The sequence below is a fragment of the Asparagus officinalis genome, chromosome 5 (assembly GCF_001876935.1).
Source record: "Asparagus officinalis chromosome 5, Aspof.V1, whole genome shotgun sequence".
Classification (NCBI taxonomy): Eukaryota; Viridiplantae; Streptophyta; class Magnoliopsida; order Asparagales; family Asparagaceae; genus Asparagus; species Asparagus officinalis.
The window spans coordinates 130,587,994-130,603,610 of NC_033798.1; the positions used below are offsets into that span (position 1 = coordinate 130,587,994).

Below are 15,617 nucleotides of genomic sequence, written 5' to 3' on the forward strand. Positions count from 1 at the left end.
CCTGATGACACCAAAATTTCCTTAGCTCCACAAATTAGGAATTAGGTCGTCTAGGGCACGCCCCAAATGAATCCAAGAGATGACTCCTGTCAATAACGACAAGCGAAGTTTTATTTCTCATGGAGATTTATCCACTTCACTTATTCGAAAAAATTAAATATAAGAACAATACCTGAACTTGAACGATGTATTGAATTTGGATATCATACGACCGTAATAGAACCGAGGTGTACCCAAGAAAACTGAAAACACTGAGGGCCCGTTTGGTTGCGTTAAAGAGGCGTTGAGATGGGTAGAAAGCCTGTCAAAACTGACAGTTTTTGTCAGTTTTGGCAGGCTTTCCCAAGCCCTCTTCAGCAACCAAACGGGTCCTGAAAGCATGACACAGGACTTCATGAACCAGTAATTGAGCAGTGATAAATTTAAAAAAAAAAACCACAACCCTGAGCAACCTGTTGTCAAAAAAATTGGAAGTAATAATAAGTCAATCATTCACTAGTACAACACGTAGGGAATTTAGACGCAACGTCAAGCTCGCTGTATTTAAAAAATTTACAAGCACTGCATTTCCAGATAAAAAGTTGTCACCATATATAGGTGCCCAAATTCTCTCAATGAAAGCAATGGAACTCCAGAGAGGACTGAAGGGTTGCAAGAGCACAACAGGGTAGATGATCCATCTTTCCTCGACGACGACGACGAGAAATGTCTTTTGAGCTGAGCTATCACTTTCTTACAAAGACGAAAAGCGAGCCTCTGGATCCCTTCCCTAGCCTTATTTTCTCATCGATGTAGGTTATCTGTAGCTTAACCTCGCTCTCACCACCATACTGAAACCCCAATGATCCAATCTTCAGTTGAGGAGGTTCAAATATAACCTGGATCCATTTATCATCCAGCGCCTTCAATTTACCTGACAAAACATAAATATATCGTAAAATTCAGTTGTTCAATGGTAAATGTCAGAATCAGGCACACAAATGGGCACTCCACTCCAGAATGCAGCATGGGCTCTTTCTTCACTTCACCTCAATGGCTCGTTAAATTGTCCTTTTAGCTTGGTTGGTTGACATGTAAGGAAAAGATTGCAAACGTCATTAACTGTTCAAGAACTGCTTTTATGCCGTCCTCATGAAAGAAATTCAGAGCCTGAATGCTTAGATTCTTCAATTTATTCACGAATAGCTATATCTATTCATGTCTCGGATAAGGGGAAATGGCCAAGGTTACGGGATGAACTTCTTCACGAGCTATTCCTATCTAGTTAAACTGCAGAATTGATCAGCTGCAATAAGGAAACTGTACCTTGTTTCGCACGAATGCTGCGTAGTGGAGCGCGGTGTCAAGGGTGATTCAGGCTATAAAGTATTTAACCTTTTTTTTTTAAACTCGGGATCGATAGAATAATCCAAGATCTTTTCAGACCAAAAATGAAGTCAAGAATGGTGCAGACATTTTAAGGTGAAAATTTGTACTTTCCAGCAATTACCTTTTGAAAGTAAGGTAAGGTAAAAGGAAAGGGGTGGCACGAGTGGCACACCCCAACCATATCTTAAACCACACCTCCTCTCTCATATGCTACTGTACACCGGCTCCATATGTATTTTAAAATTTTAAAATCTCATGTGAAACCTGGTGCACTGTAGCATAATTTTAAAATTCCATGTGAGACCCAATGCACTGTAGCATGTGAGAGGGGTGTGGTTTGGGATGTGGTTGGGGGTGTGCCCCAATCATTTTCCAAAGGAAAATGTGTTGCTGCTGTTTGTTGGCTACCTTTCAAAGAAACTTCGCCGTTGAGGAATCCAAAAACAGAGAAAGAGACCCTGTTCCTGATAGCATCCGGGGCTTCGACCACCTGCACCATTTCATTCGTTCTGAACACAAGGCGGCCCGCCGCGCTGCGATAACCACCTCCGGGGGATGTCGGGTTTGAGCAATACTCCACGTCCCACTCTGACCCACCCACCGCAGCAAGAGTACGCACGCCACCATCACAGTTAGCTGATCGGTTCAAAAAAAAAAAACCCGCCCGATACCAAAAACGGTAACTTTGCGACGGATCGGAACGAGTGAAGAAATGAAATCGATCGAGTCTTAATTTACCTCCGAAGATGAGGGGGCACTTGACGGGCTGATCGACGCAGTAAACAGAGAGCTGTTGAGCAGCGTCGGCAACCTCCCTGTGGCCTTCCTTTGGAAGCAGAACTCCTCGGTCAGTTCCCTTAACCTAATTAAATAACTAACGCTTAATCAATTAACTAATTAGATTAGATGCACTTAATTAACTGGTATATCTAAGCGCCTTTTAGGGCGAAGAAGGAGGTAGTTGAGGGGGGGGGACCTTGGAGAGGGCCGGCGCCGGTGGCGGCGAGGGGGAGGCCGGACGGTGGATCGCGTGAGCGGCCCGGGTGCTTCTCTGCGCCGGGTTAGATGGGACGGAGGGGTGGGGACCGTTGATCCGTCCAGGGCTTGTTGAGAGGGAGTAGAAGAGATGATGAGGAGGAAGCCATCGCCCAAAAAACCTCAAGAAACGAGGGGAGAGAGAGAGAGAGAGAGGAGAGAGAGAGAGAGAGAGGAGAGGAGAGAACGCCTGCTGCTGGTGATTTTGAGCCTCAGAAAGTAGAAGAGGGAAAGAAGGATTTATTAGCTGCTGGTTTTAGATGGACAGGTGAGGCGCGTCTCTCTCATTGCATGATGAGCTGGTCATCATTAATGAGACCAGAAATATGCTTCATTCTGCATCCTGATAAATATTCGGATCTACAACAATGTCGATACTGGTGACCATAATCAGAATTTACATTGTTTGATTACGCCGTCTCAGTAGAAAGCTCACTTCACCATACTTGTGACCATACTAAAAGTTTTCATAAATCAAAGAACGGTCGGTAAAAAATTAGGAGACTCCCAGCACAAGCTCAAGACATAGCAGATACATCTTCAAAATCAATTCCCACAACTTGATCATCCCCACAAAGTACAAGCAATGAGGGTAACATAGGAAGAAGAATCACGGTGAGATGTATCCTTACCATAAGAAAAGGAAAAAAAAAAAGAAAAATTATTTATAAATTTTCACTAGCCTCAGTGAGTTACAGGTAGAGCGGTCAAAATCTTGTGTGTTCTCAAAAGGGCTGGGTAATAAAGGAAAATCCCGGAAAAAGAAAAGGTAATCTGAAACAATCTTAAGCAAAAAAGAATACCCCCAATGAAGGTGGAGATTAATGAATTCGCCGTGAAATCTAAAGGAGGCAGCCACCTCATCCCTCTACTCAGGTCAGTACTTGAGTAATCTCGAATAGCTCCATCCAATCTCCTCTCTTTCTATACAGAATCAGGATGGCAAAACAGGACCTATTCTCTTGTGGTTTTCGTGCTTTTTACAGGATTTGCCTTTATAACAAAAGAATCGAAACCAAAGAATTATGCCTTGGATCCCTCCTCGTATTGATGTACGTTAGAAAACAAATGCATCATATTATGCAGCGTCTCAGGGTAGAATTTCCTGGCAAACAAATAACATGGTCTCCTCATCCCATTCCACAAACAAGGTTTCTGCATAACCACTTTCTGCAGCAAAGAAGAACACACTGGTTAGTATGTGTTTGTGTGCTGTTTGCAATTTTATTTTAGACTGATTCGACTGTTATACTCCCTCCATGTACATGATCAAATAGTATTTGCATAATTACATTCTGATATCAAGCGCCCATTGAGATAATAAACATCTGTTCTTTTTCCAATCGTTTTGATGGAGATAACTCAAACCGCCATAGTCAAAATGGATAAATGCTATCTGAAACTAGAGATAACTAGGAAAAAATCTTCAAAATACTGAATATCAATATATCGTGAATGATATGTCTCAAGTGTAAGACTATGAAATACCCTCTGTAATTGTTTGAAGAAACGTAGGGTGAGAGAATAAATTGTAAGCTAATATCTCGTGAATACATTATATTAGAACTACTCATGACAAAGACCCACGAAAATTGTTGGAACCAACCTCATGATAACGGATCATCTAATAATGTAGTACGCTACGCTCTAACATCTCCTGGCTGAACCAAAGGTCAAGCGTCTATGACTAATATTGGTAGAATTTAGGATGTTTTCTGCTATGCCAGCAAGAACTACACTTATGTAACATAGCAGAAGAAATTGGTTCCTGAGCCCAGGCATTCAGAACCTAGATTTCAAATAAGTTGAACACCTTAAACTTCAAAATACTAGAACTATAAGTGGTGAAATTTGATGTCATGCATAGCAAAGAAAGGGGGAAAAAACTCTTAGGTAAGATGATTTCAGAAATGCAGCTACTTTCTCGATTCTAACTTTTCTGCTTTGCATACGTGTGCTGCTGCAGTGCAAGAGAATCCTAGGATATAATGAAATAGAGAAATAATAATATGTGGCGAAGGTCATACTGCACGGTGAATTTTCATATAAAATTACAATGCCCAAAAGGTTTTTTCCCATTTAGTAGTTCAACAAAAATAAAATATCTGCTTTTACATTTGTAACAGTCTCCAGGTACGACTTAAGACTGAAATAGTATTTTAAAGTGAAACATCTTTCTCAACAGTTAAAAAATGCTGATGAAATCAAATTCATCAGGTTGCATCTTATCCTAAATGATGAGCGCATGAGGTAGACAAACATGACTAAACTGCAAGCCTCTGATGAGGCACCAATCAATATAAAAGGACTAGTGAAAAAAAACTACAAGTCCGAAGTTGCAAGGGTCACCTTTTCATCACTTGTGACATGTAAACTCTCATCAATGGACTGCCAATGACACCAAGATCAAAAGAATGACCTAAGTAAATCTCACAAAACACCAAATTTGTATCAGATGAGATAAAATAAGAAAAAAAGAACGCATACTGTTATATTCTTCCAAAGTTCATAAGTGACATCTTTTGCCCGATATGATCTTGGATGCCACTTCCCTTCAGACCAATCTACGTATGTCACTGACCAATTTGCAATGCCAGTAGGATCAACCATCTGAAAGTTAAGCATGGTTCAAGTGATAAGAAATGAAACTTGAAATGCAGAATATATAAATTTTAAAATAAGCCTGGGAAGAGGGTTCTCTAGTATACTTACATGAAATAAGGTTGGCAAGTAATGTTCATCAGCATAACAATTGCGATGTCCTTCCATACCTGGCTGCGGAAGACAAAGGTGCTAATATCAGGCCAATTTCTATAAAATAAAGCTCCTGGATTTTTTACACTAGAAGTATTAAGATAAGTTTTCCAGACTTTTAAATGTTCAGGTATGGTTTCGATGTTGTGAGTATAGTTCATCCTTCTTTAGAAAACTTACAAAACAAATAAAAGGATAATATATAGGCATGAATTTACCCTGCAATAGAGCTTGAATTTCTTGTAGTAAAGACTATCTGCTAAAATTAACAAAGCATGCTGTCGCTTGATTGTGAACCACTGCAATATGAATGAGAATTAGTATGAAGATCATTCATATTCTATTTGGATTTCTAAAATTGATATCAAATTTGTAATTTGGATTAAGAAAACAGCGTGTATGTGCAATTTGGATATCCAATATTGAATTTTAAAGAGGAAGATTCAGCTCTAAATCCTTCTCAAATCCACAAATGTTTTGTATACGCGCATAAACATATTGGTACAAGCTTCAAATATAAATTGGAACATGTACCATAAGTGGGGTAAAAGGAACTCCATACAATTCAAAAGGCAACATAATTCAGAAACATGGTTATAGGAAAATCTTCCAAGAATTTGTATGCAATACTATCTATCAGGCATCTGTTTTACATAGAGCACCAAGTGATTGTAATATAGTCATTTCTAAATTATTAGGTTATTACAAATTTACAATGCTTGCTTCCACCTACACCTCATCTGTTTCATCTTCTTCGGTATATAAACTTTTGATTTTTTTTACCTTGTATTATTTGTTTGATTCTCAGAATAGACTGATAGAACCCCTATTACAATAGCAAAAATATTAAGTTCCTAATGCCCTATTTTATAACAAACTGACTATGGATAAAGGTAGAACCAAACTAAATTTTTAATAAAGCAAAACATGAGTTCAAAACTTCAAACTAGTAATTAACCCAACTATCCTCCAAAATGTCCCTCCCTCCTTAATTGTTTTGAATCATTTACTGTGTTGTCAATGTCATCCACACTAGCAACAGGCGCATAGAACATAAGGAACATCAAAAATAAACTACACACACATACATGACATGCAGATGGACCTGCACAGTTCATCTACTTTTCTTAGTCTCAATCTTATGGAATTGAAATGAATCCTGAGAAAAATCAAAGTCTCAATAAGGCTTGCATGGTGTTATATGCAATTTGCTTAAGCTTTCTGGAGAAAGGCATAAAAGAGCAAGTTGAAAGAGAAATCAGGTGCCATTATGTATTAGTGATCAATAAGAGAAGTAAGATGTCACCACATTTATTCATGGGGAAGAATCATTCGCAAATTAGTTAAAGGAATCGAGAACAGTCAGGAAATTTTAAAGGTGCCCTGAGTCATTATCACGGGAAACTCAAGGTGATACCTGCTAAGAGAAAGGGGATGAAATTCTAAGCTAAGTTTATGTCACATACATCTGTACACTTAATGTCAGGCAGGCCAAATGATAAGGGAAATTATCATGCCATAACTTTTCCACGTTTTGATTATGGTTCACGATATTATTCTCACTCGTTGGAGGCAATGATGGATGTTTAGATCAAATTCAGTTGGGTAACCCTGTATACATAAAGTCAGTCAACTAGGAACCTTCCTAAAGTTTGTTATAAAGGCTTGTTTCCAGTGATCTTGCTGTTACAGTAGTCCACCAGGAACTTGTACTACAGGCATTGAGAATCGTATTTCTTTTCTTATTTATTATCTATTACATTAAACACGTCGATTTTGGTCAAACTGCTTAAAACCTGAATTACTAAACATGAATTAGACCGAATTCATCACAAAACCTGAACCCTAAAGTTCAGGTCAAGCTCACAGTTCTAGGTTCAGTTGTGGTTCACCTGATTCTCATTCCAATAATTTGAACATATAAAAACTATACCTGTGAGCCCTTCCTAAACTTCTCTTCTGGAACCTCAGGCAACATGTGTGGAGAAAACCTGCCTGTTCCATGTGGACCAGGATCCTTGAAACTGCCAATAAAGTCAAAATAGCAAGAAAATTTACAAATCAATGACTTGCTCAATCAAGAAAAATATTGCAAGGGAAATAGTAGATTGAATGATTGTGGTTTCTGTTTACATTAGAGGCTTCAGCAAATAGGAGCACACCAGTTAGCATCAAAGTACAAGAAACAAAATAAACAAAAATTCTATGCGGGAAAATGAAGCTTACCAATCGATAAAGCTGACATTTGTTTCCATCAGATAGCTATATATATAGTCAAAATTATGCAATGGTACACAGCTGTAATGCAGAAAGTTAATAATAAACATGTGTATTAAACTAGTAGGGAGCAATTAAAATTTCACTCTGGTTGTTCAATGCAATCACCTATCAGAAAGCAAGACAAACTGCTGATTGTCACTGTCTATCAATGCATTTGCCAAGAGTCTCTTCTCTGCTTCAACCATAGAAATTTTCCCCCAGACCACCTGCAGGTATCACGCAGTTTTGTTCAAATATTTGCTTCAAAGTGAATATTTTTGGTTCAATCCAAAACTATTGAAAATGTCCAAAAGACTCTGCTCCCTTATTCAGAACACCTTTAGTATAGCAGACTACTGAAATGACCAATCTGGTCTGTATGATAGCCTCCAAGGGTTGGAAAGGAACCGCATATTTACCAAATAGTTCAGTATATTTTCCCTTAAGTATCAGGTCATATTTGATTTGATGGTTCATTTAACAATAAATGAATAGTTTTTAATATTCAGTTCATAAATGAATAAAATTTAACCATAGGTATATTCGATTCGTTTGTTTAATAAACTATTCATTTATATACCACAGGTTAGACCTATAAATTTTAGTTATCATATTTTCTATGCATACCAAAAGTTTTTTACACATATAGCCTCATATAAGTGATTTCCGATTTGTGAATTTTACATTTGTCACTAGGTTGCATATTCATTGGTTGTATCATGTTTGGCTTGATTATAAGAATAGGATAGGATAACGAATACTTATCAAATATTTACTGAATATCTACCAAATATGAACAGAATAATTCACAAAATGCTACATAAAACTGTACGAATATTCACAAATAGTTGTCAAATTTTCGAATACTAATTGAATCGAATTTGAATAGACATTTCCTATTCGTTTTGAATTCGAATATGAACTGAATACGAATACGAATATTGCGGTATTCAATTCAAACTCGGTTTGTTTCCAGCCCTAGCCTCTAACGGTAGGCTCTATAGCTTAAAGATTTCAAGCAAAAACACACATTATAGAAAAACAAATAAAGTAATTTCAGTAACAACATAACTTATACTTGAATAAGATATGCAAAATTGATCCATGGTTTAGATTTTTGCATGATCTAGAGAATTGTGAGTTAAAGTAGTGTGACAAATTGCAACAATAATAATAATAGGAAAAAGGTCGACGTGGAATCAAGGCACTTCTCTTCAGATGAAGCTCTAATCTTTTGTTTCTGGTTCTGATGCACAGCACACAGGACGCAAAAAAGAGAGCATGTACGCAAAATTCCCATTTGCACCTTCGTTAGGAAGTATTTAGTAACTCTGTTCATAAGTTTACACTTAAACAGGCAAAACAAAGTACTGCAGGATTTTTTTTTAAGTTTTTTTAAACCAAAGAGACCATATAATGATACACAAGTAACTGAATTTTATGCGTGGCCAAAGAAAAATACAACAGCGGATATGCAAGCATGCACAAACTTTCACCTATGTGATTAAGCATATCTTACATTGCTATAGAAAACAATTCTTCAGAAAGAAAGAAAAAAATCTGAAACTAAGTTGAGTAAATGAAGGGTTAAGTACCTTCTCACTGTGAATATCTCGACCCACAAATAAGCGACTCACATGCACTGGTTTTTCCCGTGATGCATGTACATAAATGGAGTATCTGCCCTCATTGCCCTGCAATTATATACTTAAGGAATGTAAAATATAATAATTCATGGAATCCTATAAGAATTGATTTTCCAAGATAAAGAAATGGTATTAAGAAATTTTGTAATTTCTAATTGTACTTAGTTGGATGTTTAGATAACTCAGTACGTATATAGCAAACATGGACCAGCATGTGAGCCTCCAATTGGGTGTTAGTCACTAAAAATACAAGTTAAAACATATGTCTAGCAGTGATCTAATTCAAAGCAGAGGATCAATATGCACATATGCCTGCGTCTATGCATGAAAGCTTAAATGATATATGGCCGGTTAGTAATAAACATGGCTAGTCTACATGGAGACTTCAATAATATATGGAAATTTAATAAGAAACAATGAATTCCATGCACGTCGTTGTCAAAAGGAGCTCGAGAGGAATTAGGAGTTTCAAAAAGAACTCTCAAGGATTGACAGATCCAAGGTTCAAGGTTTCATTGGTCACTAGGGAGAATTCATACAGGCATAAGAATGAAACAACACTACCACAAACAAACAACAAAAAAGAATCCACCCAAAACCTTTGCAGTCAATTAAATGTATCCACTTTTCTCAGTTAAGTTCTTTAAGTAGAAATCTACTTTTAAAGCAACAAATAACGTACTCTTGCCTCCAGCAATGTTCATCCCCCAGTAAAAGCTATATTTTTGTTATTCTATCTATTTCTGTATCTACAACAATCTCTTTCATCTATAACTACATACATCAACAATGAAGATTTATCTATACCTGAAAAGTATCTCATACATGAATACTCAGATACTTGATGGATCTTTCCCATACTTATATATAACATATTCACAAACATACCAGATACGTGTTGTTATCAAAAGAACATGTCAAATATTTACTAGAGATGTATTTGGGTCGAAATAGTTAGACATCAAATACATGAATTCTAGGCTTCATTTGACTTGTAGAAGCATTTATATAAACTGTCACTTGCTTGACTTCAAAAATTGTTCACACTGTCCAAACTGAAATTCATTAATTTTCACACATAATTTATTTATTACCATATCCATGATCCAAGATGTTAAAAACTTTTGTATGTGTACGTGTATTTTATTGCATTCTTACACATAAAACATAGTCATTCATATTCCATACATGCATTGTTTCTCCCTTTTTATTTAGAAAATTTTAAAATTTATCAGCCTCTCGGAGCATAAAAGGGCCACTAGAAGTTCTCAAAACCCACAAAAATTTTTGATATTTGTGCAGACTTTAACGTGTAACTAGGGATTCATGTCATTCTATTGCTCTGTAAAAATGGAAAAGAGATGTTTCCTCCCCTTTTAAATGGAAAAGAGATGTTTCCTCCCCTTTTTCCACAGAACTAACTGAAACAGGACACTGCCTGCAAAATTTTTGCTTCCCCGCATTCCCATCTATATAATATAACAAATAGAAGAACAGTGAGGTTAAGTGATATTACCTGAAAAAATTGCTCCCAGAGATTTTCAAAGGGCAATGTTCCAGGTGTCAAGAACAGAAAAGCGATTTTAGCGATCTTTGGAGGTACATATGGCATCGTGAGAATGTCCCTGATGACAACTCGAGAAGCAAGCTCTTCATCAGTAAGAAGTCTTGCAGCAAGAGGAGGAAGCCAATCCTTAAAAGGGGTGCACACACTAGAAGAAAAGAAGTAGCAAGATGTATTGTGACCAGGGGGATAGATGTAAGCTGCCATCAGGGAGATACACACCAAAACTACCAAGACGATTATCCATATAGGCCTTCTGTTAGCGCCTCTGTGGCGCAGCGGCGGTGGCATGCCTGACAAATTCCTACTGCCTAGCTGCCACGCCTGGGATGTCTTCATTAATGAAACCACATTATAGTAGTACTACCATCAGCCCCCTTTTTTGTCAACAGCATCAACCGTTAGGAGATTTTACCAGTCACCAAGAACGACAAGTATCCTTTAGATACACAAATATCACTGCAACAACAAAAAAGAAAGATATTAATGATGTGTGGAAAAAAGGCCAGGAATCAGGCGCTTATTTCGATATCTCACTATGTCTGTTGCAGTTTCACATTGAATTCTCAGTATTTTCCAACTTCAGGGAAGTCTGAATAGAATAATCGAGTAGTAAACACTTGCCAAAACAAGAAGGAACAGTTTTATCTTTACTTTTGGGAGAATAATAGTGGGCATAGCCCTTGTCTCGTTAATACAAAGGAGAAATTATGCAAATATAATGAATCCATGAAGGATCTAATATCACACAATAGATATGGATAAATGAAGTTGCAACGAAGCCCAAAGGTCGAAAGTCAGTGGCAGGAGCAAAAGTATAAGAAAATGCAAAAGAAATGATATTTCTTTTCACTATTCTTCACCTGTTCGGACCTTCTTCAGAGACGTGCTTAAGTAATTGAGGCTACTAATTGCTAGCATAACATCATAAAGTGCATCCTCACCAAATTTCAAAAAGAAACCAAAGTAAGCCAATATATCCTTCTTCTTTAAAACAAAGTCAAATTCATAGGTAAGTTCTCCAGCAACCAGCCCTACAAGGCAAACAATTTCAAACCAGAACCTTGACAAACATACAAACAAATTAACCAACAGTCATCCTTCTTAATCTCATTGCGCACAATGTTGCATAATGGAAACAGCTAAATAAGAAAAAAAAAATTCTTGGAGTAAAAAAATATAATAATAATAATAATAAGCAATTGACAAGGGTCCAAAAACACAGAACAAATCAAAGTCTCTTGCCTCCAAAAATAAAATCAACACTCCCAACACACAGCAAACAAACAAGATGGGGATCAATCAATTAAAAAAAAATAACAAAATAACAATTAGAATGATCGACCGATGGAGGAGAGATGCGAATGTTAAGGGGAAAAGAAAGTCCAAATTTCAAATTTGGGTTCAATTAGTCCTGCGATGGGAATTGAATCCAACCACCCATTGTTGAAAAAGAAAGGCATGGAATTATTAAGAACTCATACAAATCTAAAAATAATAAAAATAGCTGGAAAACTAAAGTGCAGACGGGATTCAAGTTTATCATCGTTATTGTAATCCAAGCGTCTCAATTTTTTTTAAAAAAATCCCCAACAATAAGGATCCAATTTAAAAATTCAACAAGAAAATCATAAATATGGAAAACGTCCTCTTCGCCACCTTCAACGGCCAAAAAATATAACAAGAAAAAAAAAAAAAAATCAAAAAAAAAATACAAAAAGTCAAAGAAAAGTTTAAAAAAAATAGATTCAGCTCCTCAACAACTGGCGAATCCGAATCATCATCAAAGGCGAAATGCTCCAAGAATTCTCATCACAAAATCACAAAAAAAAACGCCTAAATCACTGCAAGCCACAATGCCGCCTATCGCTGAGAAAAAGTTACCACCAAGATACAATGAAAGTAACAAGTGAAGAATCAAGTGCATCAACATCAACAACTTCAAAATGTAAGATTTTTACCTTTTGAGAGGAGATGATCGCCAGGATCACGAGATCTGAGAGAGAGAGAGAGAGAGAGTACGATGAAGAAAGAGAAAGGGGAGGGAAAAGAAAAGGCAAAAAAGAAAAAAAAAATTAGAAAGCGGAGAACTCTGGATCTCACAGAGAAAAAGGCAAAACATAAATATATATATGTATAAATAAATAAAGGGAATTAAATATCCTAAACTAAAACTCAAGATGCAAAAATAGGAGAGTTTCATAAGAACTTAAAACTAATATTAATTTATTTATATTTTAGATTTTAGAAAATGCAAATAGGGAGAGTTACTGCATTTTTTTATTTATTAATTAATTTCGCGGTTTCATCGGCTCTCTCATCCCCCCTCTCTCGCGGGCGAATGAGTCGTTTCCACTTCTCTCCAATCAATAAATTACAGCCGGCCCTCCACTATTTCTTTAATTTTTTTTTTTCATTTTCTCTATGGTTTATTATTATTATTATTATTATTATTATTATTTAAAATTATAATTATTTGCACTTACTCCATATTAATAAGGGATAAAGATGGCAAAGGCGTAGTTTCGCACTAGGTTAATGTTAAATGAGAAAAATGGAGAAACTGTCGCGCGCCTTTGCGGAAGCCTTGCACGAACTCACAACGAACCTGTGATCACGAGTAGAAGAAAGCCAAACACTTGCACAAACCAAGCCAATTACGACAAATCAAACCAAACACAAGGATATACGTGGTTCGGCAATTGCCTACGTCCACGGGGAGAGGATGGGGAGATTTCACTATATGGAGGAGAAATACAACGGGTTACAACTCACAAAATCACTCAAATATAACCCTAACCAAAGCTCTCAACTCCCTCACAATATCTCCCTCTCAAAGTGCTCAAAACAATGCTAAATCTCTTCTTTTCTCTCCTTAAGAAACCCTAAAAAACGTGGTCCTATTTATAATAAAACACAATCCCAAACAAAGGAGGATTCCTCAACAAATAAGGATTCTAAAAACGAGTCTGCCACACCCTGCACCATGGGTGTGGCAGAGGGTGTGGTGCAGGAGTGGTGCAGGACAGATTCTGCCACACCCTGCACCGTGGGTGTGGCAGAGGGTGTGGTGCAGGACAGACTCTACCACACCCATGGCAGACACCACACCAGGGTGTGGTGGAGCCTGTTTTGAGTTATTCTTCACGTTTTTCACAATTCCTTCGCCGTTTTCACAATTCTCCACCTCGGCAAAGTGTTCCCAACAATGAGCCGACACAAACATGAGCACCAATGTGTCGTCTCTCCAAACTCGGCTACACCAATGTGGTTGCCTACGTACCCCCTCTCCCAAGGGATCAAGCCGCCCGTAGTTCATCCAAATGGCCGCCAACGGCCTCAACAATTACGAATGTGCAACAAGTTTCGACAATGATCAAACTTGTTGCTCGGAACCACCTTAGTGAGCATATCTGCCGGATTATCCTTCGTGTGGACTTTCACAATTTCCACATCGCCATCTTCAAGAACATCCCGAACGAAGTGATAACGAACGTCAATGTGCTTCGTCCTCGCATGAAAAACCTGATTCTTCGCCAAATATATAGCACTCATGCTATCGCAATGAATAGTGACGGATCGCTGCGATATACCAAGTTCTTCCAAAAGTCCTCGAAGCCAAATAGCCTCCTTCACAGCCTCCGTAACTGCCATATACTCTGCCTCCGTCGTAGACAAAGCCACCGTCGACTGTAAGGTGCATCTCCAACACACCGGCGCACGGGTCAAAGTGAACACATACCCCGTAGTAGACCGGCGCTTATCCAAATCCCCGGCATAATCCGAATCAACATAGCCAATGCATAGCTGCCCACCTGTAGTGTCCCGCTCATAAACCAAACCAACATTGAGCGTACCTCTAATGTACCTCAAAATCCATCTCACGGCGTCCCAATGACCCACTCCTGGATCGTGCATGTATCTCGACACCATGCTCACCGCCTGTGACAAATCCGGCCTCGTACATACCATCGCGTACATCAAGCTCCCAACTGCGCTCGCATATGGAGTCTTCGTCATCAACTCACGGTCTTCAACTGACTTCGGTGAAAGGCCAGCTGAAAGCTTCAAATGGGCTCCCAACGGTACACAAACTGGCTTCGTATCCATGCTAACATGGAATCGCTGTAGAACCTTCTTCAAATAAGCCACCTGTGTCAAACAAATCCTGCCCTTCTTCTTATCTCTGCCGATCTCCATCCCTAAAATGCGCTTCGCCTCGCCCAAGTCCTTCATCTCAAACTCATTCGAAAGCTGAACTTTCAACTCATCTATAGCTGACCTGGAACTAGAAGCAACCAACATGTCATCGACATAAAGCAACAAATAAATGTACGCACCTCCTCTCAACTTGCGAAAATACACGCAAGGATCAAACTGGCTCCGAGTGTACGAATGACCAAGCATAAAACCATCAAATCGCCTATACCACTGTCGAGGAGACTGCTTCAAACCGTATAGCGATTTCTTTAGCCTGCAAACCAACTTATCTTTCCCTGCAGCTCGGAATCCCAATGGCTGAGTCATATATATTTCTTCATCAAGATCACCATGAAGAAATGCTGTCTTCACATCCAACTGATCTAACTCCAATCCATACTGTGCCACCAAAGCTAGCAAAATCCGAATCGACGAATGCTTCACCACCGGAGAGAAAACCTCATTGTAATCAATACCTTCCTCCTGTGCATAGCCCTTCGCAACCAACCTAGCCTTGAACCTCACTGGAGTGCCCTCAATGCCCTCCTTCTTCGTGTACACCCACTTGCACCCAATCGCCTTCCGCCCCTTTGGAAGCTCTACAAGCTCCCATGTATCGTTCTTGTGAAGAGACTCCATCTCCTCCTGCATAGCCACCTGCCACGAATCAGCCTCCGAACTCTGCTCGGCCTCTCTGAATGTAGTAGGCACCATCTCATCGATACTCTCCACCGGAAGTGCATATGCAACTGTGTCGGCATACCGTGCTGGCACCCGTATGTCTCTCCTCT

General features: G+C 38.4%; 2 protein-coding genes across 3 annotated transcripts; both read right to left on the reverse strand.

Moving 5' to 3' along the window:
• LOC109841388 (probable plastid-lipid-associated protein 8, chloroplastic) lies at positions 456-2,348 on the reverse strand. Its single transcript, XM_020410335.1, has 4 exons — positions 2,345-2,348; positions 2,107-2,230; positions 1,777-2,004; positions 456-913 (listed from the first exon to the last, which is right to left on the reverse strand). Exons 3-4 carry the CDS (start codon positions 1,865-1,867, stop codon positions 726-728), a joined length of 279 nt encoding a protein of 92 aa, XP_020265924.1. The 5' UTR covers positions 1,868-2,004; positions 2,107-2,230; positions 2,345-2,348; the 3' UTR covers positions 456-725.
• LOC109841389 lies at positions 3,263-12,719 on the reverse strand. 2 transcript variants are annotated; one of them, XM_020410336.1, is made up of 11 exons: positions 12,588-12,719; positions 10,579-11,085; positions 9,012-9,110; positions 7,543-7,643; positions 7,384-7,455; positions 7,091-7,181; positions 5,376-5,456; positions 5,116-5,178; positions 4,891-5,013; positions 4,753-4,791; positions 3,263-3,573 (listed from the first exon to the last, which is right to left on the reverse strand). In XM_020410336.1, the coding sequence occupies exons 2-11, from the start codon at positions 10,963-10,965 to the stop codon at positions 3,427-3,429; spliced, it is 1,203 nt and encodes a 400-aa protein (XP_020265925.1). In that variant the 5' UTR covers positions 10,966-11,085; positions 12,588-12,719; the 3' UTR covers positions 3,263-3,426. The 2 variants fall into 2 exon arrangements, with proteins under 2 accessions (XP_020265925.1, XP_020265926.1); XM_020410337.1 differs by lacking the exon at positions 12,588-12,719 and adding an exon at positions 11,490-12,230.

Coding starts and splice junctions, on each gene's coding strand:
- LOC109841388 (XM_020410335.1), bottom strand. CDS start 1,867: ATGGTGCAGGTGGTCGAAGCCCCGGATGCTATCAGGAACAGGGTCTCT. Junction 914..1,776: donor CGGCGAAGTTTCTTTGAAAG/GTAGCCAACAAA, acceptor ATGTTTTGTCAG/GTAAATTGAAGGCGCTGGAT.
- LOC109841389 (XM_020410336.1), bottom strand. CDS start 10,965: ATGAAGACATCCCAGGCGTGGCAGCTAGGCAGTAGGAATTTGTCAGGC. Junction 7,644..9,011: donor GAGATATTCACAGTGAGAAG/GTACTTAACCCT, acceptor TGATACCTGCAG/GTGGTCTGGGGGAAAATTTC. Junction 3,574..4,752: donor ATGTCACAAGTGATGAAAAG/GTGACCCTTGCA, acceptor TCTTTGCTGCAG/AAAGTGGTTATGCAGAAACC.